The 24,548-nt window shown below is 40.3% G+C and overlaps 2 protein-coding genes across 10 annotated transcripts in view; one reads left to right on the plus strand and one right to left on the minus strand.

The window, feature by feature from the left end:
* The window catches only part of SLC49A4 (solute carrier family 49 member 4), a 93,331-nt gene extending 78,424 nt beyond the window's left edge, over positions 1 to 14,907 (minus strand). For 2 of the 3 annotated variants that reach the window (XM_073231548.1, XM_073231547.1), the window contains exons 1-2: positions 14,452 to 14,794; positions 3,083 to 3,176 (exon numbers count right to left, since the gene is read on the minus strand). In XM_073231548.1, the coding sequence (XP_073087649.1) occupies positions 3,083 to 3,176; positions 14,452 to 14,794 (437 nt within the window). Of the gene's footprint in view, positions 1 to 3,082; positions 3,177 to 14,451 lie in introns of all 3 variants that reach the window. The other variant, XM_073231549.1, reaches the window with a different exon arrangement.
* The window catches only part of HSPBAP1 (HSPB1 associated protein 1), a 56,175-nt gene continuing 46,372 nt past the window's right edge, over positions 14,746 to 24,548 (plus strand). The window contains exons 1-2 of one of the 7 annotated variants that reach the window (XM_073231543.1): positions 14,746 to 14,885; positions 15,790 to 16,068. In XM_073231543.1, the coding sequence (XP_073087644.1) occupies positions 15,803 to 16,068 (266 nt within the window). In that variant the 5' untranslated portion in view covers positions 14,746 to 14,885; positions 15,790 to 15,802. Of the gene's footprint in view, positions 14,932 to 15,012; positions 15,161 to 15,786; positions 16,069 to 16,115; positions 16,383 to 24,548 lie in introns of those variants that run through there. The other 6 variants (XM_073231542.1, XM_073231544.1, XM_073231545.1 and 3 more) reach the window with 6 other exon arrangements.

Consider the following 24,548-nt stretch of genomic DNA (forward strand, 5'->3'; position numbering starts at 1 on the left):
TACCTTAATAAAAAAATATATAGTTTTGATTGACGAACGGGTTCATCAGAAGATGCTATTCTGTCTTGAGACTTACAGAAGCTAAAATACAGGAAGCCAAGGGTGCAGGGACACTATTCTAGAAGGCTGGATCAGAAGCTCAAAAAGCTCCAAGTAAAGGAGGCACACAAAGACAGAGACTGCTAAATACTTGTTTCAGTGCTGTCCAGATACACCTTAAAGATCTTTATCCCCTCCTGCTGAGTGTCAGATGGAGACTGAAGCTTGAAAGTGGTGATTTATTGAAGCTACTGGTCAGAAATACATATTTCAATTGTACCATTTTCATTTTAACAGTACATATGCACTGTTAATAGTACTGCTTAAAAGAACTACTGTATGGACATAAAGTGAAGTTTCATTTCAAGGAGATAATAGTCCTACATTCTTTATACATGAACACACAAGTGTTGAAAATTCAATTCATATACTCTTTCCATGAAAGATTCAATTGCTCTGAATTCTTTATTTTCTCTCTTCTTTATCTCTTTCCTATCTTTGTTTACATTTCTTTAAGAGCTCTATTTCTTTTTCATACCACCTTCTCTATCAAAACAGAATGTCAACTCTTTATTATTCCTAGAATTTTATATTGGGAAAGAATATAAAGAGAAATAATATTAGTGAGAAATAATATTATGGATAGGCCCAAAACAGAAGAAAAGCTGACAAAAGTATTAATAGGCTTTTTAAAAGAATGCATTGTTGTAGTTAAGCTTATACTAAAATTTGTACTTAACGCTGTAGATGGTCAAAAAAATAGAAATGCAATTTTATGTTTGAAAAATTACAAACATCTCAAACACAATAATGAAACCCATCTGTTAAAACCTCACTCAGCAGGATGGGAAATGAAGACTAACTTTGCACCAGAACCAGAGTGATTTTCTTATCTTTCTTTTAAAATATGAAACACCTGTACTCCACATTTTCTGGAAAGTATAGTATATTTTGAAGAACTGAAAATGAATAGCACTTATTTTGAAATGGAAAAATTCTGTTCCAAATAAAACTCAACATCTTGCCCCTAAAATCCATTCTTTGCTCCTCCTATGTCCCCTGTCTCTGTGAATGGACTCATCAATTGCAGAGTCTCTAGAGTGAAATCGCAATTATATTGCATCCCATTTCTTTCTCTCATGTTCTCTCTCACATCTGCGCCACTCTTTCCATTCCCACAACTTCCCAGGGCAAGGAGTTACTCTGGACTCCATTCTTTTTCTTATTCCCCTTGGCCAACCCATCAGCAAATCCTTCAAAACATTATCATACTTTGACTTCTCACCACCACCACTGCCACCACTATGGCCCAAGCCAGCATCATCTTTCACCTGGTCTATTGCACTGGTTCCCTAGTTGGTCTGCTTACTCCTGCCCTTAAGACTATTCTCAGTAAAGGACCTGAAACCATGGTTATCATCAGCTCAAAACTATTGATGGTTTCCTAGCTGAGAAAAAACTGAAGGTCTTAAAGGACCTTGTCTCACATTTCCACTACTGCCCCATAGCTGAGCTGGTCTCATTGCCTGCCATTCTTCCCATGAAGTCTCACTCGGCTCCCTGCCAGGTGTGCTCTTTCCACTCTTTTACATTTGCTGTTCTGCCTGGAATTTGTCCCTTCCATAATGCATCTCCCACTCATTCCTTCTGGTTTTTGCCTCAAAAAGTTATCTCCCCAGTAAGGTTTTTTGGTCATTCTTTCTGAAATTTCACCATCCTGTCCCTGACATTTCAAATCCTTCTTTCCTATTTTACTTTTTTACCACAGCACATAATATACATTTACTGATTTATCTAGTTTATTGCCAGTCTGCCCAAATGGACTGAAAACTACAGGAAGCAGAGCTGTGTCTATTGTGTTCTCTGTTGTACTGCCCATGCCCAGAATAGAGCTTGGCACAGAAAAGCAGCTCAGTGAATTTTGCTGAATGGATGAACTAATAAATGAATAAGCAAACAGCAATAATAAAATGACTCCAGTTTGGGCTCTCTCTGCATCTTTCCTGGTCCCCTACCCTCTGTAATCAATCCTACATACCTCCAATTGGTAGTTTACCTAACATAGGTCTGATCCTATTGCTACTCTGATTAAGAACCTAAGTGGTTCCCAACTGTCCACTGAGGAAAATACAGTTCTACAGGATGGCACCAAGATCCTTCATGATCTGATATCCTTTTCTAAACTCATCTCTTTACATCCTATTCTTATAACTTGTGCTGTGGACCAGTGTCTCCCAAATTTGAGCAATTTATGGGTCCTTTTGAAAGGGAAAACATTTCTCAATGGATTTCAAGGTCACATCCAACAACCCCAGTTTGAGAAACACTAATTTAAGAAATTGATGTTTTGGTCAGTAAAAATGTCTAATTACAGGTTTATTACTGGTAAATAATTGTTAGTATTATAACCAAAAAGAAAATAAAAACTTAAAAATCTTCATATACCTTGCACCTCTTGAAAATAAATCCATGGATCCCAGGTGCACAAATACTGTTGTATGCAAATGAAGCTACCCACCCATCTCAGAAGAGGCCTATGCTTACCTGCCTCCGTATCTTCATTCCTGATATTCCTCTACCCTGGAATACTTTTTTCCTTTGGTATAGTTATCAAAATTCTACTCATCCTTCTGCTTAGCTTAATTATTACCTCCTTCATGAACTCTTCTTTTTGATATTCTCAGGCAAAACTTCTCTTAATTCTGTCAGGGCAATTTTATACTCTTCTATGGCATTAACCAAATTATTCTTCCCTTGTATCTTATCTTCCCATGGTTATTACAGCTCCTGGATAGCATGAAGACTAACTTGTTCTTTTTTTTATTTATATGACAACTAATAGAGTATCTTCCATAAGACAACAAATAAATGTCTACTGAATTAATCATCATGTAGGGAGAAAAAATAAATGTTACTATAAATATGACACTCTACAGATCTTCTTAAAAATGGAACTGTTTATTAAAAGCTTATAACCAAACATAAATAATATACTTATAATGAAAGGAAAATGTGGGTTAAAAAAGTTATTTATAAGATTTACCTTCTTTTAAGCATTAAGTCTGATATAGGTATGCATCTTAGACCAGTTCCCAAAACCATAAGGAAGGACGTCAGAAGCACAGTTACCCGAAGACCTAAAAGGAAACAAAAACATCTGGATTATTTGTTATTTCCTCTTCAAGTAAGCCCAATGTTAAGAACAGTTTTTTTATTTAACCACACCGATATTATATTCTAGTATTATAGCTTTTCTTTATAGCTTCCAACATGGGGGAAAAACAACTATGTGCTGAAAATGAAAGGATTCTAACACTAATAGAAAACTTGAATGATCACACCAGGGACGGAGAAGTTACATTAGCTCTGGGTTTTTCAAAATGAGTATTTTATTCACATACAACACTAAAAATACGGGAAATAATTTTAAAGGACTAGGTATTTCAGTTTTATAATTCCAATATGAAATTTTCAATTGTAGAATGCAAGCTGCAAAAACTCTAAACCGCTCCTAGGAAGTTTTTTAAGGTGATAGAACATTGCTTTAAATGTTCTGGAAAAGTGACAGTTGGCAAAGGTGGCAACATTTCTTCTAATATCTCCCAAAAGCAATACCTCCTTGAAGCCATTTCACAGGGAACAGACTTAAAACTGCTTAATGCAAATTTTTCTTTTTTATCAGACCTTTTCTTTTTAGGCAGAGGGAAGATGGTTAAATGTTTGGTTTTCAAAGGGCTTCTCTGCTTGCAAGTGTTAAAAAACAAGATAAGAGGCCCCAAATGGAGTCACTTATGCTAAGCCTCATGGCACCAAACTGATTACAGACTTAATTACAGTTTCAACTCTTCCAAAAATAAAATATTAAACCAGTCAATTAGCACTAGTGAGGTGATCTGCTTGACAGACCCCTGCCCTCCCCTAAAGGTAAGTGACCTTGCCACCACCAACCCATTTTTCGCTAATGTAACTTCCTATTCCCACTCTCTTCTGCCTATAAACGTCTTTCATTTTGTACAGCAAGGCAGGGCTCTGTTCTATCTGCACGATGGGGCTGCTGGATTCATGAATCACTGAATAAAGCCAGTACGATATTTGAGATTTACTCAGTTGAATAGTGTTTTTTAAAAAAGGAAACAAAGTCAATAAAACTATAATTATGTAGATTAAACACAGCAAGGAAAATAAACTTGAGATCTGGATCAGGCACACACTTGCTACACTGGGGATAATTTGTGATGTGAACTGAGTTAACTTTATATTCTTATATGATCTGAATATGATTAATACAATTTGGTAGAAGGAATATTGTACTTCGTGGTAACAAGTAATGCATACATACTGCTCATTTACTTCTACACAGAAGAAAGATTTTAAAACCACATTATAGCCACAGAAAACAGTATAATTAATAAAAAGTACATTCAGTCATAAATATCCTAAACTTGCAAAATGTTGCTCTTATAAGATTATACTGGGTGGCCAATGAGATACCGAATACAATTTTATAGATTTGGGACTATAACGCTTACCCTTTACATGACGATTATCTTCCCGTAATACTGGTTTGTAATTAAGGTGAGCAGTGGGGCATTGTTTATGGCCATTTAGTCCAAATAACCAGGTTTCCTATTATTACTACTGAGGTTAGTATACTTTCCTATTCAATTATGCTTTTTAATCAAATAAATGAATATATAAGAGTTAATATAAACATTTAGAGTAAAAAAGTTGTGAAAAGCTGATTATTAAAGCCTCACTGGTATGGTTTGTGGTATTCTTGCTTATTTTTAATTTTGTCAAATACTTAGATTCACTCCACCTGATGCTCAATTTGGAATAGCATGCTTTCTTTATCTTTTGAATCTTAACAATGCAGGATTCTATAATTCCAAGTCATGAATAAGAAATCAACTGACTTTGGAAAGGAGAGGTATGTGGACCCCAGGAAACTAGGGTTATGAGACAACTAGAACCTTTACATAAATGACTACAGCAGTCACTAGAACCCAAGTGACTACAGTACTAGGATGTGAGCGCAAAAATCCTCCCTCTGGAAACCTATTTGGTATAGGACCAGACTGTCTACAAGATGTGCCTAAAAAATCAGGATGCAAAGCTGATTGGAAAAGTACTCTTGCACACACACCCATAGCAGATGCACAGAAATCAGTTAATACCACAAAGTTTAGCTGGGAAGACTGCCCCTCCCAGGCTCCACATTTCCATCAGCTGGGATGCAAAATGAGCCCTGCTTGTTCCCGGCAAGACCTCCAGGTTCCGCCTTCCCAGTAGTCACAGCCTTACGACACCAATCTGCCTGGGCCACCATCTGCACTGATCACATCAAGCCTGTTTTTCCTGTTTACATGGTCAGGAGAGGTCCAAGAGTCACAGGTATTCCTTATCCAAATATAGCTTCATCTAACGCCCTAATCTGACTACACCTTTGCCACCTCCCCAGGGCCTGAACCCTTTGCACTCTGCCTTCTGGAGCATCAGAAGCACGGCATCCATGGAATCCCTCAAGTTCTCTTCACTTTCTTATTCCCACTGAAACCTCTCCTCTGACGACACTCCTTCCCCAGCACTTCCAGATCACAGTTACTCTCTCCTCCCTAAGCTCTCAGGCTCTTTTCTCTCAACACTTCAAAGATTTTCTGTTTTTAAGCTACAGTTATTATGTGTCTTTGTGTAGTTTTCTTCAAGTTTCTTCTGCTAGAATTCTTGAATTTCTTAGATTTGTGGGTTTATAGTTACCAAATTGGACAATTTTTCTGCCGTTCTCTTTTTTCCTCTCCTTTCTTGCCCCACCCCAGCTCACTCCATGCCCTCTCCACTCATACCTCTCTTCTCCTGGGACTTAAAATATAGGTGTATTAGGCCACTTAAACTGTCTCGCAGCTCACTGACCTCATGGGATTTGGGTTTGTTTTCAGTCTTTTTTTTTCCTTCTTTATTTCATTTTGGATAATATTTACTGCTATGCCTTCAAGTAAATATTTTTTTCTGCAATGTCTAATATTCTGTTAAATCATGTCTAGTATATATATTTTTGTCCCAGACACATTATATATTTTCACCTATCGAAGTTTAATATTGGTCTTTTTGTATTTTCTATTTGTCTCCTTAACATGCCCTTACTTTCTTCTATTTTCTTAAATAAATGTAATATATTTACAGTAGCTGTGCTGATGTCCCTATCTACTAATTCCATCACCTATGCCATTTCTAGGTCTGTTTCTATTGATCGCTTTTTCTCGTCTTTTTGAATTATACTTTCCTGCTTCTTTGCATGCTTGGTAATTTCTGATTTGGATGTCAGGCATTCTGAATTCTACCTTGATGGGTGACGGGCTCATTTATTTATTTTTTTGCACTCCTTCAAATATTTGTGAACAATGTTCTGGGATACACAGAAGTTACTTTTGATCTGTTCAAGCTGTACTTTTAAGCTCCAGTAGGTGGAACCAGAGCAGCCTTTAACCTGGGGGTTAATCTCATTTCTTAGTGAGATGATGCCGTTCTGAGTATAACCCAGGCTCCTACGTATATGAGGTTTCTCCATTCTGGCTTTTGGGAATATGAACAATTTTCAGCCTCATGTGAACTCTGGGCATTATTTTGCCTGCTTCTCCAGCCTTGGGTCATTTCCTCATGTGCATTGGCTGATCAGAGCTCAGCTGAAGACTCAGGAGGAACCCCTGTAGATTCAGAACTTCCTTTCTGTGAAAGCTTTTCCTCTCTAGATTCTACCCTAAGAATTCTAGCTAAATTGACGTCTTGTAATTCTCAAACGTCTCAACTTAGGAAGACTGCAGGGGCTCTGGGCTTCCCATCTCTGCACTGCTGCCTGGAAATTCTCTGCAGGCAGTAAGCGAATGCAATTGTAGGGGCCACTGTCCAGCCTTGTTTTTGTCCAACATCTAAAAACACTGCTTCATATACTTTTGTTTTGTTTTTTGTTTTTAGTTGCTGAAGATGTAAGAATAAAGTTGGTTCACGTTCCTCCATCATGGCAGAACAGTCTCTGATCTAATTTTATCTGACAATAATGCTCACCAGTCCTTGCTGCAGCTGCCTACAGACGACTCCAAGTCATTCACCCTCACTGCTTGCAAATGTCTTGGCTCATTATTACTCCCTGGGACACTATTTCTGTCATAAATCTGGTAATTACAATATTTACCAGATGATCCTTCCAATATCCTGGCCTCAGCCCCCTGACTTATTCCATGATCGTGTCCTCTACTCTCCCTCAGTAGTCCATTCTCTTAGTTACACGCTGACCTTATCTTTATCATAATTGCATCCAGGACATAATTTCACCTTCAAGCCTCCCATTCTTTATCTATGACCTCTTCTCTTTCCCACTCCTTCCTTCTAGTACTCAATTCTTGATCCAACTGGGAATGACAGGTTTGGAGCCCACTCCTTATTCTCATCCTTTTCTCCTTTACCCAGTTCTGACTCCATGGCCCACTGTTACACCCCTCTCTACATAACCCTTTACTACTGGCCTGCACTTCCTTAGCCCTACTCATCTGGCAAACTGCAACTCCAGTTAAATTCTCTGCCAACTCTGCCCATACCTGCACTTGCCCAACAGAACAGGCTGCAGGGACACACAACCATGGTGACTGCTCTCACTTGAAGCAAGCCCTTAGTGCTGCCCGACAAGCCTACTATACAATTCCTAGTCCATGTGCTGTCCACTTTCCTGGGAAATAGTTTCATAACTTATCCTTTCTCTTCAATCTTCCTGCAACTGCTCCCCTATTATCATCCATCAGGTGATAACTGTGCTTCCTATTTTTTTAGAAATATAAGCAAAGATCATTTCCATAAGCTCCAGCCACTCACCATCTGCATCTGCAGCTCTACATTCTACCTTCTCCTCAGTTGGTACTGAAGAACCAGCTTTCTGCTACTCAGGCCAGCCTGTCTACCTGTGCTCTGAAGGACTGTACCCCATCTTGCTGACTCAAGGATATTGCTACAGGGGTTCTTCCTCTCTATCCAGCATCATCAATTTCCCTCTTTCTACTGGATCCACTGGGATACTACATTACAGAGACATGCTTTAATATCTCTTATCTTTAAAAATAGCTTTTCAGTAGCTACATTCCCTTTGGCTACTACCCCATTTCTTTGCTGACCTTTATAGTATAATGCTTGACATAAATGCCTACATCCATTGTCCCCAATTCCTCTCCTTGCATTTTGTTTTGAACTCACCCTCCCTGACTCAAGGGAAACTATTCTTTTAAAGGACACCAAAAATCTCCAGTTGCTAAATTCAAGGATCTACTCTCAGTCCTCAGTAGCTGGTCCTTCCTTATCTTCCCAACCTCTAAATGCTGGAATGCCCCAGGGCTCAGTCCTCTCCTGAAACAACACCCCCTCCACAGGTGACAGCACCCAGCCCCAAGACTCTACCTACCATTATAGGCTGACAAATCCCAAGTTTATTACTCAGGCCTCTCTAGTGAATTCCATGTTTGTAAATCCAACTAACAGTTTGACCTGTCTACTTTGATATCTAATAGGCATTTCACACCCCTGATCTTCATGTTCATGTCATCTGTTCCCAAATTGTTCCTTCCAGAATCTTCTGTATCTCAGTAAACTGTGGCTCTTCTCCCAGTTACTAATGTTAAAAAGTTGAGAAACATTTTAGACTCCTCTCCTTTCTGCACACCCCACCCCCAATCCATCAGCAAATACTGTGAGTCTACTTTCAACATGTATCTGGAATCTAACCAATTCTCAAATCCTCCACTGTGGGTAAATTGTAGTATTTCCACAATATCTTGCCCTGCTTTAGTGCACCTGCATATCAAGAGGCATTCCTCAGGGGTAGAGAAAGTTCATCTCCATATCAATGGGTAATTATCTGGGCAACCAAGGGCTTATCTGAACCTGAGAGGTTAGGTCTTGCTTGTTTCTGCCAGAGCAGGAGAGAGAGACGGCCCTGGTCTGCAGTTTGTAAGCAATAAACATGTTTAAAACTTTATTTCTCCCTTTAACTGATTTTGGTTTTAGATGTATTTTGTCTCAGGATTTCCTTTCTCCAGAGTTACATCCACTTTTATCACCGTGGTTGGTGTAAGGTCGAAAACACCAGAGGGAGGGGTGAGCACGTGGGACACTGATGATGTGCCAAGGTCCCCGGCTGCTGCCCCCTCCCAACCTGAAAAATGTGCCTTAAGCTAGCCAATCTCACGCCGCTGTAAATCTAAGCTCTGCCTCCCCCTACCTTCTTTTAAAACTCACTGCCTGCCCTGCTGAGTGTGACTTCCCTGGCCTGTAATAACCAGACCAGAGAATATCACCCAAGAATTGTGCTCAAATTAACTGCCTGGTCCTTTGTTGCCTCTCGTCGCCTGCTTATTTCGGCTAGAATTTATCTTACATTTGGTGCCGAAATCCCAGGAAGGAGCGTGAGCGTGGGGCCCTGACCAGCCACCGGTGGCCATGCCCCTTCCTTCCCCGACCCGGGACCTCAGCCTGCTCTCTGCTGCGTGGACTATTTTCCAGTGAGTCCCTCAGTTTCCCCCAGTCTGTTTTCCTTCCTAACTCCGTTTCACCTGGTCCGTTCAAAATCGTAGCTACGTCCAGGTTAGGGCATTCGGCCCACTCCCTGTGGGCATCCAGCCCACCCCTGGCCCTGTGGTGCGGGAGACGTCCCTAACCCAGGCCCCAGGACGTCTGCGGGCATCTGGCCTGCCCCTAGCCCTGTGCTGTGGGAGACGTCCCTCACCCAGGCTCCCAGGACGTCTCCCCTGACTTGGTGCGCTTGGGACACTGGGTGCTCCTCTCAGCGGGATTAGTTGGGGAGGTGACACAGACATGGGGAACCAGCCCTCAAAAGCGTAGGCTCAGACCCGTTGTGGTGTCTCATTTCTAATTTGGCTACTCTATATTTATCCCATAAAGTTTGCAAATGGAAGCTAGTCTTTCTTTGCTCTGAGGCCGGGCCTCAGTATCCCTTGGACAATCAACCTCGCTGGCCCCGAGGGAACTTTCGATTTTGGCCTCCTCACCGACTTGACTAATTATTGCCATCGGAGTGGAGAGTAGGGTGAAATCCCATATGTGCAGGCTTTTTGGACTTTGCGCTCTCGCCCAGACGTTTATGTTAAGTGTTCAACGACTCAGGTTCTCCCGGCCCAATCTCCAGTTAAAGATTGTCAGCCTCTTACTCTGCCCAGTCCTTCTTCCTTTTCAGATCCGCCAGAGGACCTTGGTCTCCCACCTCTCTCAGCTCGCCACCCCCTCCCCCTCTCCTTCCACCTTCACCGCCCTCTTCCCCCACCGGAACACGCTCCTCCCACCCTCCGGTTCCAGAAGCCACCGACAAGAAGCTAAAAAAGAAAGAAAGCAACTAAAAATCAGTAACTCAAATCTTTATATCAGTTTGTCTGTCTGTGTATATGTTTTTATATGAAGAGTGTTGCTAACTGTAGTCGTTATGTCTCAATTTGTATGTTTGTGTGTCTAAGTGTGTAAATGAAAAATATTTTCCTACCCCCGTATGGTGTTAATAAAAATTGATTTAAAAACAAGCACTTGTGAAAATTGATCATTCTAAAACTTCCAGAAAATCTAATAAAAAATATTAAGCATTAACACTAATTTAAGTTTAACTGAAATGGACATGTCCTTATAGTTATCAGTTGCCAAAATTTACTTAAAGTCATTTAAGTTGATGTTATCTGTTAAACATTTCAAGAAAGATGCTTAAAGAAAAGCTTGACTTTGTCTAATATTTAGTAAAAGTTTTGGTCATTCTAAATGCTAGTCATGCTAGTAAGTAATCTAGCATGGTTGCTAAAAATAAGTAAACAAGTGAAGCAAATAAACATCTTAATAATGATACTGTATTAATGTATAACAGTGTGTGTGTGTATATATATACATATATATATATATATATATATATATGTATATATATGCAAACAGCCTGAGAATTTTTGTGGTAACCAAAATTCTTAAAGTTTGCTAAGTTATATAGACATATTTTGTGCCTAATGAGAAATTGTGCTGTAAAGCACATTTTCAAAAATGATAATATACATTCATAGATGTATCAATCTGAAGAATGCTAGTGTAACAGTTTACAGTAGCCTATTTTTCAGTGTTCACTGAAGGTTAAAGTAATGGTTTTAAGTTCTAATAAAAACTACTTAAAGTAATAAGGAAAACATTTCTGCATGCTAAAGAATGTGTCTTGATAAAAGGAAGTAACTTTGTTTTAAAGTACAGCTGTTTATGTAGAGGGAGAACTCTAAATGTAAAAAGGTTGTAGAAAGTTTGTAGAAGAATTTAATATGGTCATGCTATATAAAATTAAAGCAAATGAGTCTCGGTATCAAGTACACAGCAAAATTAGAATTTATCTTACAGTTGGAAGTCACCATCAGCCCCAGCTGAGTTATTCCGCTAGCTTCCTAACTGGTCTCCCTGCTCAGGCTCTTGTTCTCAAGACAGTAAGTAGCAAGGTCATCATTTTCCTCTTCAGCTCACAGCCTTCCCATGGAGTAAGCCCTCCTCGTTCCTTAGTGGACAGCAAGGCACTGCATGATTCAGCCTCCAACTACCTCTCTGACCTCATCTCTTATCAGTGTTTCCCTCATGGCTCACCTCCAGACACACAGGCCTCATTGCTCTTTCTGGGATATGCCAAACAAGTTCAGGACCTTTGCCTGAAACAGTCTTGTCCAGAATTGACAAGTGAGGCTTCTTTCCCCTCAGATCTCTGCTCAAATACTCTTTATCAGTCAGGCCTTCCTGGACACTCTATATAAAGTAGAATACCACTCACTCATCTCTTGCCCTGCTTTATTTTTCTCCAAAGCACTTACCACCATCTGACATACTAAATATTTAATTTTACTGTTTATGTGTTGCCTGGATCTCCTCACTAAAACGTAGGCTCTGTGAGGGCTACCTCCCCAGGCCTTAACACATATTTAGGTGCTATCTCCTTGAAACTTTTTTCACTTGGCACTCTTTCTTGGTGCTATTATCTCACCAGCAAGTCTTTTTTTGTCTCCTTGCTGTAAAATGAAGAGGGATGAGGCAGTACAAAACCCATCTTAGGAAGATAACCAGTGTTCATGCTAAGCTGGCTGGGATGCATGGCAGCAGAAGGCCAGAAAACCACCTACCTTCTAGGGAGCAAGATCCTTTCATACCCAGGGACACTGGGAACTCACTTTCTATGTATGCAGATAGAATGTCTACAGCAGGGCAGAAAACATAGGAAAGACTTCTACTGAAAAGGAAAAGCACTTCTTAAGGGAGACTTTTTTTTTCCAGGTAGAAAAAACTTTATTATTATTATCAATTTTCTAGCATTATAGTCAGAGAGCACTGTGCTATTTTCCTTTTATTGCAGTTTTTCTTTTATCTTTAAATGTCCATTTTTATGACTATTCCACAGGCACTTCAAAAGGAAGTGTAGTCTTTAATATTGAGATTCAGAAATTTATACATATTTGTAAGAGTGACTGTATTGATTAAGTTGTTTGGGTCAGGGCTACTCAAAGTAGGCAGTCTGGTTTTTTAGTGTCATCTGCAAATAGTGCAGCTGATTTGTTTTCTTTTGTAGCAAGACTTTCTTAGTGAAGGAAGTGGTGCATTGATATTCTGGAGCAAGCTTCTTATCTCATTGCATCTGGTAGCCACAGTTGATGAACTGGCACAGGTCTGTAACCTAAGGGAGACTTTTAAAGTGTATTTTCATTGCTTCAACCAATGGAAAAGATAAAACTGAATTCACCATATAGCCACAGGAACTCTGAAAGAACTCCTAAAGTAACTTACTTTATAAAGCGAATAGGTAGATTGATGAGGCCATGGACAGCAGATACAATTACAGTAAAAAGGGTAAAAATTAATATTTTTCTATAAAAACAAGGTTATCTAAATTTAGGGAATAATACTGAAGAACACTCCTGTTAAAAAGAAACAACAAAAGAGCCTTTCCCCCTCAATTGCCAACCTCATCAGGAATGATGGAGGAATTGTCAGATTGGAGGAGATTAAGGAGGACTCATAAATAAATACAATTTGGAACCCTACATTGAATTCTTGAAGAGGAAGGGGAAAAAAAGACAGTGAAGAAACTTGAGAAACCCAAATAAAGTCTATAATACAGTTTAAAAGCAAACTAAAAAACCCAGTCAAAGAAAACCTCCAGTACAAGAAACCCTTCCTCAGCATCTAACACACATCTTCAGCATGAACACTTAACTCTACCTGGAAGTCCTACACCAGTCAAAACACAACTTCCAGGACTGGACTTGTTTCATTGTTAGAAGGTTCTTCCTTGTATTGTTTTGAGACATACTTTTGGAACTTCATTTAGTTCTTCCTTCTAGAATTACCCATATTAAGTCTAATTCCTCTTTTACTTATCTTCGCTTATTTTATATTCTGCCTCAAGTTTCTTTTTCAAGCTTGACACACACCCTTCACCTTACATATTATGACTTTTACAACCTTAATCATTCTTGTCACACAACTTTTAGAGTTCTCCAAATTGCCAATGGCCTTTTTAAAATTAATGCTCAGACTGAACACTAGAGTGAAGCATATCAAACTATTTCTCTTCTTATGTTAGACCCTATACTTCTATGCCTAAAACTGTCCTCCCTTTTCTGGCGGCTACATCACATTGATCATGCATCATTTGCCCATACTTGTGTGGTATAATTCAATGCCTTATTATTCAGTCCTACAACCTTTTTTCTCTTCACATAATCACACTGGCAAGTGGTGAAGTGAGATGTCTGTCTAGACTATTCCTCAGAGAGTCTTCATTCATGTGCCTTGCTTTATTGGAGACGTATAAATCTCAACTGAGACACCACCTAGTCCCCCACACACATTTTAAAGCTGCTGTGAACCATTTTCCAGAAACCAAAGCGTCAGATCCGAGTTTCCCAACAGCCCTGGGCTGGAGTCACCTATTATGCAAAGCCAACGCATTACCTCCTTAAATATGGGCATCATCTTTCTATTTTCTGACCTTGCACCCTCAACATTCCCAAATCTCTTTTAAGTCAAACCAACAGTCATTTTGTCAGATGTAAAAAATGTACAGAGCACGTGCGTGGGGATGCTCTGATGTCAACAACAGGCAAAAACTTCAGCATTTGGAGATCGCTTAATCCCTGATATTGCGTAACGGGCCTTGATACAAACATAAATATCTGCTAAGCAGTCTTCCCATGTTTGCTTCTTTGGGGACGGAGGCTGCTGGTCAGGAAGCGGGCGCCAGCAACGTCCGTCTCCTCACAATCCCCCCGCCGAAGCCGAGGGCGGCGGCTCGCTGGCCTGGGGACCGGACGGGCTTCGGCTCCCCTTGGTGGGCCCGCGGGGGCCGGCTCTCCCGGCCCTCCTCACCTCTCTTGTCCAGGAGCCACATGAACGCGAAGCAGGGCAGGAAGCCGATGGGCCCCCACAGCACGAGTAGCGCGATGTCCCAGCTGGAGAAGCCGTAGGCCTGGCGCGCCGAGTTCTGGATGGGGCCCCAGGTGTTCCAGACCAGGCCCTGCGCGAACGCCAGCAGCGAGAAGAGCAGCAGCACAAGCCAGCGGCGCCCGTACACCCGCCCGGGAACCGGGGCCGCCTCGGGCAGCGCCGCCGCTGCCGCCTCCCGGCTTCTCCAGGCAGCTCCCGGCGCAGGCCCGAGCCCGGGCCCCAGCAGCGGCTGCCGTTCCTCCTCGTTGCTCCAGCTGGAGCCCATGACGACACGCGGCCCGCGGGGCCCGTGCCCCGCGTTGTCCAGGTGGCCGTCAACCAGCCCGGCGCTGACCGCCGGGACAGCGGAGACAGAGGTTACTATGCTCGCTCTCGGCCTCCCGGCCGCGCCTGGTGCGCCTGGTGCGCGTGCGCCGCGCGAGCCGGCTCGGGGGTGGGGGGCAGGGAGGGGGGGCAGGTGCTGCGCTCCGGGAGGCGGCTGGGGAGCCCCACAAGGCGAGAGGAAATCGAGGTGAGACCGCGAGTGGAGCCGGCGTCCAGAGCGGGGACAAGGAGAAATTGAAAAGGCAGGGAAGAGCGCGGCTGAGCCCGGGGAAAAGGAAACTCCCAGAGAAGCTGTTAGAGGAGGCTGGTGAGGAACCCGGGGTTGTTGGAGGAAGTGCCCAAGTTTACATCACGTGCCTAATAAACAACTCGGACACCTCGGGTCACTTAAGCTAATGCTTTCTTCTATATCATGTTTATTTTTATTTTCACTGGGTTTATAACTTAAGAAATTATAGGGGGAGATAGGATAAGATTGAGGTGTTGGATTGCCTCATGAACATTACTTATGTACAAAGTGCCTAGTTTTCTTAGCTATCGTTTGGTGTCATACATACCCAATAAGATTAAGAACTAGCCATTTTCATTCATATATTATCTATATATAAGCTGTAGATAGGTAGATATCTTTGTACTCTTTTGCCTGTCATTAATAGGCGAGCGTTAAATATATGTTGACTGGAAGATATCTGCACCCAAATGACCATATACAGTTATATAATTATGACCAGACGGAAAGTTAAGAGGGTGGGTGTTGTTGACCTCTTGATCAAGCAGTTACTTTGATACACAAATCCAGAAGCTGACAGCTGTCGGTTAGTAGCCTTGAAAACAGGTCAAGGGATTTTGCTGGGGGCCGGGTTGGGGGGTGGATGGAGCTGAATCACAAGGAACGCAATAAAAGGACATTTGCCTGGGGTTCTTATTCCCCAGCAGCCACGAAAACCAGATGGACTCATGTTGCTGCCGCAAGGGCAAGAGGAGTGGAAGAGAAGCGGGAGCTCTCCCGGTGTCCAAGGCTGGTATGAGCGGCTGCAAGGTAAGCGGACAGTCACATTGCACTGCCCGCAGCTACAAAAAAGCAGACCTCCTAAAACTCCAATACCGTTGGGTGGAGGAAAGCGCCACAAAGGAAAGGAAAAACGTGATTATAAAACGAGGAGACGCAGAAACAAAGGGAAGAAACGACTACATTGGAAAAATCCTAAACTCCGGGTAGGTTGAAAAGCGCCACAGCCGAACCCACGTGCTTAACATTTCCACAATAGGGAATCAAAACAAATCTGCGTGGCCCTGCCCGCCGCCTGTCACGTGACTGTGACGTAAACGGTGCTTCCGGGGGGAGGCCCGGAGCTCCAGCAGCGGCCGTTTCCTGTTGTCCGGCTTCAGAGTCCGGGTGTTGGCGCTCCTCGGACCCCACGCCCTCTCCATTCCACTTCGGGGTTCGGGCGGAGCCCGCGTCGTGCTAGCCATGGCAGCCGGCCCGGGGGCAACCTCTGATACGGCTCCTGCAGCTGCAGAGGAGGAAGGTAGGCTCCAGGCTGAGGTCAGACCACGAGTACACCCCTTTGCCAGCTGACTCTGTGGGCACCTCTCGTGCCCTTTTAGTCTAGCTCTTATCCCAGGTTTTCCGGGCCTGCGTTAAGCTAGGAGGAAAATTACTTGTGTTTTAGTGAACACGACTTTTCTCAAATTTTGGCATCCAGATTTTTGATCATCATACAGGTTCGTAACCCCGCATCCTGGCACGAGGGTGGTTTGAATGTAACAGTGGGTTAAAATAGAATTTGTGAAATTGGAGCCCACTCTTGAGGTAAGTGGACATATCTGGAACTTTCGTGAACAGACATTATAAGCTTTTGTTTGACCTCAGTGGAATCCTGCTTTAAAGAACAAATGAGGTTTGGAGGCCCATGAGCCTGAGATCTCTGTTAGCATTTAGTGAATGACTGCTCCGTGCCTGGCACTGTTCTGGGGACTGCCACGGGATCCAGTGCCTTATCCCAATTGAGTAAAGGGGATGGAAGGGAAAAAGAATGACTAGTGCGTGAATACTATCCGAAGTAAACACTGGATGAGTGCTGTCACCAGGAGGAGAGATCCCAGTTGGGAAAACAAATTCCTCAAGGAGGGAGTAGTTGAGGTAGACCTTTTTGACTGGATGAGATAATAATGACATACTTAGGTGGTAGCCCTAGGGTGTGGTGGAAAGACAGGGAGCAGAGAAGCACAGAATGGTTGTGGTTGGAGATCAAATAGGTTTGCCTAGAGGGAAGATGACCATTCCAAACATAAGAAACTACTTGCTGCTATTTGACCACAGTATCCTGCCTTTGTAATTTGCTTGCTTTAGGTACCCCAAGGAGACGGTTCTTAAACTTCATCTGTGCCTGCAGTCCACTGAGCCTTCCATTTTCTGTCCATTTCTACCCCCTTATCTAGCTTAGAGTGAATGTCACATTATTATGATCTATCCCTTGAAAACACACTGTTCACTTGTCCGTCTCTGCCTTTTATTCTTCTGTCAAAACTGTGTACTCTGAATAAATCAGACATCTTGCCCTCTTTGTACCTGCACCTGTACTGCTGAACATTGCTGGGGAAAGTCCTGGGCAAACTGATGACACTAGAGAATGAAAATGGCCAATTTCTTGACTATTCACTCAGCATTGGCCTGAGAGCCTTCTGATCCTCTGTTTCTGCATCTAGCTTACTTTCTTTCTGCAATAACAATTCCCCAAACTCCCCAAATCCTCTCTTCACCTCTTTCTCATTTTCAACTGACAACTTTGCAAGTCAGGTCAGTTCTTCATCTAATTTGTCAAATTTTTTCCTCCTTCACTATTAGACCCTTATCCAAATCACCCACATTTCTCACTTAAACTATTACTATTAAGGATGTGAGTCCCTATTTCCTATCTTCTGCCCCTCCAATCCTTTCTCCTTCAGCCATAAAAAGTGACTCTTACTTAAAATTCTTCAATAAATTCCTTTGCACTTGGAGTAAAATCCAAACTCCTAGCTATGGCCTACAGAAATCTTTGATCGGAGCTCTGCTGATGTGTCTAAGAGCATCTGTCGTCACTCATCCTCTCCCACCTCTTACCTACTTTTCACATAGCTGGCTTCTTAATCTTCAGATTTCAGAGTATGCCACCTGAGACCTTATCAGACCAACCTATGTAAAACAGTCATTGTAGTTTTCCTTTGACCCCTAACCCTGGATGTTCCATAATACAGCATCCAGCTTCCTTCATTTCACTTATCACAATCTGTAATTAATTCTTGTTTGTTACAGTTTCTTCCACTAGATCTTAACTACCTTAAGGGCAGAATTTATATCTGTTTTATCCACTACATGTGCCCAAACAACAAGTACAATGCCGGGTACATAGTGGGCACTAAAATCATTATTTACTGAGTGAATGAATAAGGGACCTCTGTGTCCAGTCCAGAGGCAAGAGGAGAAAGAGCATGGTATGGCCCAGAAACAAAGAAGCTGGTATGAGGAGCAGTGAGAGAAGAGGAATCATGAAGGGTACCTTATACCAAGTAAGGAGTGTGAGCTTATGACAGTGGGAAGATTTGGAAGAGCTTTAGGCAGGGGGATAACATGATCAGGTTTGGTTTTAGGGAGATCACTCTGGCTGAAGGGTGGAGGATAGATTAGAGAAAGACTGGAGGACAGGGTACTTAATCTACCTTATCCTGTTTCCTTCTGTAAAATGCATGACATTTGTGAAAAGTAAAGATAATTGTAGATCATCTGGCATAGCATATGGTGGGAATTACATAATTCAGAAGGGCAACAATTTTTCTTAATACAAAGAGCTGGCATTGGTCACTGACTGATATTGAAACCGAGAGAAAAGGAATTAGAGATATCTCTGAAATATTTCAGCCTGAGAAATTACATGTAAATTAGGAATGTGAAGAAAAGGAGGGGGTTGGGAGCAATGCTGTGTTTTAATGTGATATACAGAATTGGGTATGGAAAGATGATACAAAGATATAGACATGAAGCCGGAGAAGACGAGGGTTATATATAGAGAGAGAGAGACAGAGACAGAGAGAATTCACATACTGTAAATTCAGTCTTTTGAGTTATACAATTCAGTGAGTTTTAGTATGTTCCTAAAGTTGTGCAGCCATCACTACTGTAATTCCAGAATATTTTCATCCCACTGAAAAGAAGTCTGGTATCCACTAGTAGTTACTCCTCATTAGCCCCTCTCCCCTGCTTCTGGCAATCACTAATCTACTCTCTATCTCTATGGATTTGCCTAGTCTGGACATTTCATATAAATGGAATCAGATACTATGTGACCTTTTGTGTCTGTCTTCCTTCACATAGAATGTTTTCCAGGTTCATCCATGTTGTAGCTTGCATCAATATTTTGTTCTTTTTCAAGGTTGAATAATATTCCATGGTCTGACTATACCACATTTTGTTTATCCATTTATCAGTTAATAGAAAAATACATACATTAAATAAATGCATGTGAAGAAGTCAGTGCATTCAGTATAATCATGTATATTGTGGGAGTCTTAGAAAAGCAAATATTTGCAAACTTATTATCACTCCATTATCAAAAAACTTTTAATGTACATGATAAACAGAAGGCTCTTTCATACAGTGAGGTAGAAGACAGTTCTTGCCCTAAAATAACTTATATAGTTTGGGAGGGAAAGACTCAGATGAAAATAGTTGTGAAGACATTCACAAGGCAGGAGGCAATTATTCCACTTTATGTATTCTGGTTAATCATTTATTAATTTAATGTTACTTATTTATATTATTAATATAATTAATATAAAATAAAATAAATATCAGTAAGTCAATATTCTTAATTATAATAATTATTCCACGCAATTATTCCAGTTGGGATGTAAATATTCCACTCACTAGGTGATTTAGGTCTGAGAGGAGAAAGAAATAATGCAAATCAGATTGGTCTGTGCTTCCTAGAGTGATTTGAAGGTTTGGTATAGTTTATGGAAATGAATGGAGGAGGCCATTTTTGGTGAGGCAGAGGCTAGGAGTGGGAGTGGAGAAAAGCCCAAGGCATTCAGTGGAGGAGACAGGCTGGTTCTGCTGGAGTGGAAGCGGTGGCAGGGAAGGCAGGTGACAGGAGGAAGAGTATATTCTTAGAAACTAAAGGTCAGGGTGAACCAGGAATGTTGAGGTTGAGAAGTTGGAAATCATGGGTTTCAGTTTTCTCAGAAAAATAGAGCCAAGCACCACAAAGAGTGAGGAAGTAGACCATTGGCGGTTTGGGTGAAGAAGCTTTGGAATAGTTGCTCTAGTAACTGATCCCTTTGTTTTGAGACTGTTTTTGACTATGAAATAGCCCACTGTGCAGAAGTAGAGAAACCAAGTGGTTAGTTTTAATAAAGTTTTGTATTTTTTAAACATAGCTAAAAATGAGGTATGAATTCAGAAAATATTTACTTAGCACCAGTTTATGCCGAGCACTGTCCAAAGCTCGAGAGATATGAAAATTACAGGCTTGTCTTCAAGGATGTGATACTTTTTGTTTGAAGTAACAGCTTGGAACATATTGATAATGAAATGTATTGGAATCTTATGAAGGGGGCCTTAAAAATGCAAAGTGAAGTATTTGTGGAGCATAAAAGCAAAGCAAAACAGAAGGAACAAAATAGCAGTAGACTCATAGACACCACAGGGGGACTAGTGGTCATTAAGGGGGAGGGATTGGGGAGGGTGTTGGGGGACAGTGAAGGGGGATAAACAGCAAAATAATTAACATTAACAGTATAAGAATGTCATGGGGATGGTAGTACAGCACAGAAAATGTAGTTAATGATTCTGTAACATCTTACTACGTTGATAGTGATTGCACTAGAGAGGGTGAGGATTTAATAATATGGGTAACTAAATCACTGTGTTGTATATTTGAAACAAACATAAGATTGTATATCAAAGATACTTTAATAAAAAACAGCAAAGTAAAGAACTGTCTTGCTGCCATTGCATCCTAATTTAAAGTTCACCATATTTTATCATTTAATACAGATGATCTCTTTTGTCTTAAAAAACAAACATGAGATGAATGGGCAGAGCACAAAGGATTTTTAGGGCAGTGAAAATACTCTGTGTGATATTATAGTGATAGATACATGTCATACTTTGTCCAAACCCATAGGAATGTACAACACCAAGATGTTGTAGTAAACTATGGACTTTGGTGATTGTGATGTGGAGTTTAGGTTTATCTTGATAAAAGATGTACCATTCTGATGAGTGATGTTGATAATAGGGAACGCTATGCATGTGTGGAGGGAGGGGATATATGGGAAATCTCTGGACTTTCCTTTCAAGTTTGTTGTAAACTTAAAACCACTCTTTAAAAAGTGACAACAAATGTGAAACCACTTATTGTTAAGAACCAACATCAATTCTGAGATGTTACTTCCAAAATCACACATTGACTGAAGCGTTTCAGTGAGATTAAAAGTCACAATTCTTTTAATCTGATTCTTTCAGACTGAGATTATTATATTTCTTTCTGTTGGGCTCTTATAATTTCAGCTGTAGCCAAGTTTATGCTTTGATGAAGAGAAGAATGTACTTTTAGTAACTCTTCTTCCAGTCCTTCCCAAGGAAATATCTAATTCCAGAGTTGTAGGGACTTGAGTTGCACGTAGAGCTGACACTCCTACATGACAGGATTTACTCCCCCTTCAGTTGGGGATGCCATGTCATTCTTGTTTTCGTTTTTTTTTTTTTTTTTAAGGGCAGAGGGAGGCAAAGGAGTTTAAAGAAAATCAAAAGCCTCTATAATTAAAAAAAATAAATTCCCATCCTAGAACACATGTGTAATTCATATGTAGCTAAAATACTTTATATTGGATAATGATGAATAGCAGAAAAAAACCCTACTGTTGAATATTTAATTGTAGTGAAAAACAACATAAACTGTATCATTGTAACCATTTTCAAGATTTTAATAAATCTGTAGTGTTAAGTATATTCACATTATTGTGAAGCAGATCTCCAAAAACTTTTTCATCTTGCAAATGTGAAACTGTACTCACTAAATAATTCCCCTTCCCCCCACTCCCTTATCCTCTGGTAACTGCCATTCCACTTTTTGTTTCTATTAATTTGTTTTAGTACTTCATATAACTGGAATAATACAGCATTTGTCTTTTTTGTGGCTTTTTTTTCAATTAGGTTTCATCCATATTGTAGCATGTGACAGATGTCCTTCCTTTTTAAGGCTGAATAATATTCTACCATATGGTTAAACATTTTCCTTATCCTTTCATCTGTCAGTGGGTATTTGGGTTGCTCCCACCTTTTGCCTATTACGAATAATGCAGCTATGAATATAGGTGTGCAAATATGTTTTAAGACTAATGTTTTTTATGAAAAGTGAGATGAAATAACCATTTTATTTTGCATCATAGAAAATTTTCTTAGTGGGAGCTGAAGACATAGATGGAAATATTTCAGTAAAAGTTTTGAAGAGACTTTGGAGCATTTTAAAGAGCTTTAATCTTGAAGACACCTTTCTTTCTAATACTACCTTCTTATAAAATACAGATTTCCTTGCTCTAGGTTTAGAAGTAGAATTACTTTTGAACTTATAAGTAGCATTTATGAGCCATTCTGGCTCATAAATGGATTAAAGTGAGGAGAAAACAGTTTTCTGGATTAACTGAGCAAGAGTTGCAAGTGTAAGACGATGGGAAGAAGAGGATGGTCACCATCCGGCACGTGACGTTCTCGTTCCCAACCTGAGGCTGACTGGTGCTCACTCACACCAAGCACTGGAATTGGCAAGGTTACATCCCAACAACTGCAACACTTAGGTTGTGGTTTCTTCAGTGGGACCACCTTCTAGACCCTAAAATTCTAGGGGTTTACGAGTTAACTGTTGTCTTACTTAAGCATTGCATTAACTTCCAAGAGAATATTTTTTAGTTCATGCCGACATTTGAAAATAGTGACTATAAAAAGAAAAATTATCTTAGATGGAAGTTTTACCATTTGGGCATTAGGATAAATACAGTCATTTTATTAAATAGTGCTTGGGTAATCCTATCCATGTTTTTTGACATGGCCCAAATGTTTTCATTATTTTTTTACCCTAATGTCCACCATTCCAGAGGTTTTTAATTTTCTTGTATGTATATACAGTAGTTGTCAGATTGATGAAACCATCATAGACCTACATGTATATATTTAGAAAGACATTAGCTCACCATGCCAGGACCCAGTTTTTTAATTCATGCTCTATAAGTATGGTGAGTCTCTCTATATTGTAACTTGTGACTTAGTCTTTTGTCACTTATGAAACTTTTTTAGTAACATTTAAAACTATTAAATTTAAATTTAATAGTTATTAAAATTTCTATTAAAATTATACCTGACATGAGAGGTGAGTTCATTTCTGTTTCAGGATCTCTATCTTTGTTGTATTTTATGAATATTTAGAGGGTATTCTGGAAACTTGGTAAATTTTCCCTATTCTTGTCTTGAATTCTAAATTTCAGCTATTAATCCAAACCAAAAAAATGACTGAAGCCAGGTTGCTAGCAAATACAAAAAAATTAGTTTTCAAATGATCTTGTACTTTGCATTAATTAGAGAAAAAATTACTGAGAAAAAGGCAGTTTGCTTTTTGATGTTTTACTATCTCTAAAGAATTCCTTGTATCCAAAGCTGCAATAAATTGTCTGAAAAAAAATGCTACATTCAGGGAGAAAAGACTATTGTGTAACACCTAGATCAATAGTCTGTTTTTTCAGCAGTTTCTAAAGCATCTAATTAGAAATTGCTGCTTACTGCAAGTTTAGATCTAAATACACTTACCCTTTAAAGGCTGTCAAGGTTGCTTTGGAATTTTTATGTTTTTGCAAATATTCCTTGCAGGAAATGACTGGGTGCTTCCCTAGGCTATTTAATTAATACAATGTAGATTGTATTCTTCTTTAAAGGAAATTGTAGCACTTAAATTTGTTAATTTAATGGCCCAGTTCATTGTTAATTAAACAATCAGAAACCAAATTAGTTTTATCTTACAACCCGCTGATAATTTTATTTCACTGATAGTCCTAAAATTCTGTAAATATGCTGATTTCCTGTTATGGTAAGCATCCTACTGCTCTGTTCTGCATACACATTATAGCACTTTTCATTCATTTAGCAATGTTTGAGCATTTAATATATCCCAATTACTGGAACAGGTGCGTTCTCAGCAAATTTTAGCTTTTAGGGTTTCCTATTAAATAGCCTCTGGGATGTCTGGGATTTTTAGACCAGACCATTAAATACTTAAAAAAAACATGTTAGAGGGAAAAAAAAGTATGTGCTTCTTTGGAGCTCTTTTGTCAAAACACTACTTATACGTTATTAATGCCCAGGTACTTACTTGTGGTTGGATGGGTGGCTAGACATTTTCAAATGCGAGTACTCTTTTGGGAACATTCAAAGGCATGTGATCTATTGGTTCTGATTTCAGATAAGCAGAATAAATAAATCCCCACCCCAAAGGACTGGTGCTTCTATTTTTCTCAGCCCTTTAAAGTTCTAGAAGCAAATTGTTTAAAGTTTGAGTATTTTTAAGCCTTAGACCTAAAGAATGCTACATTGGGTCAGACCAGCCATAATTCATTCAGCCTAACCCATAGAACGGTTTCTTGGGAGAATATGGTTGTCCTTGAAA

This window comes from Manis javanica, chromosome 3, assembly GCF_040802235.1.
Source record: "Manis javanica isolate MJ-LG chromosome 3, MJ_LKY, whole genome shotgun sequence".
NCBI lineage: Eukaryota > Metazoa > Chordata > Mammalia > Pholidota > Manidae > Manis > Manis javanica.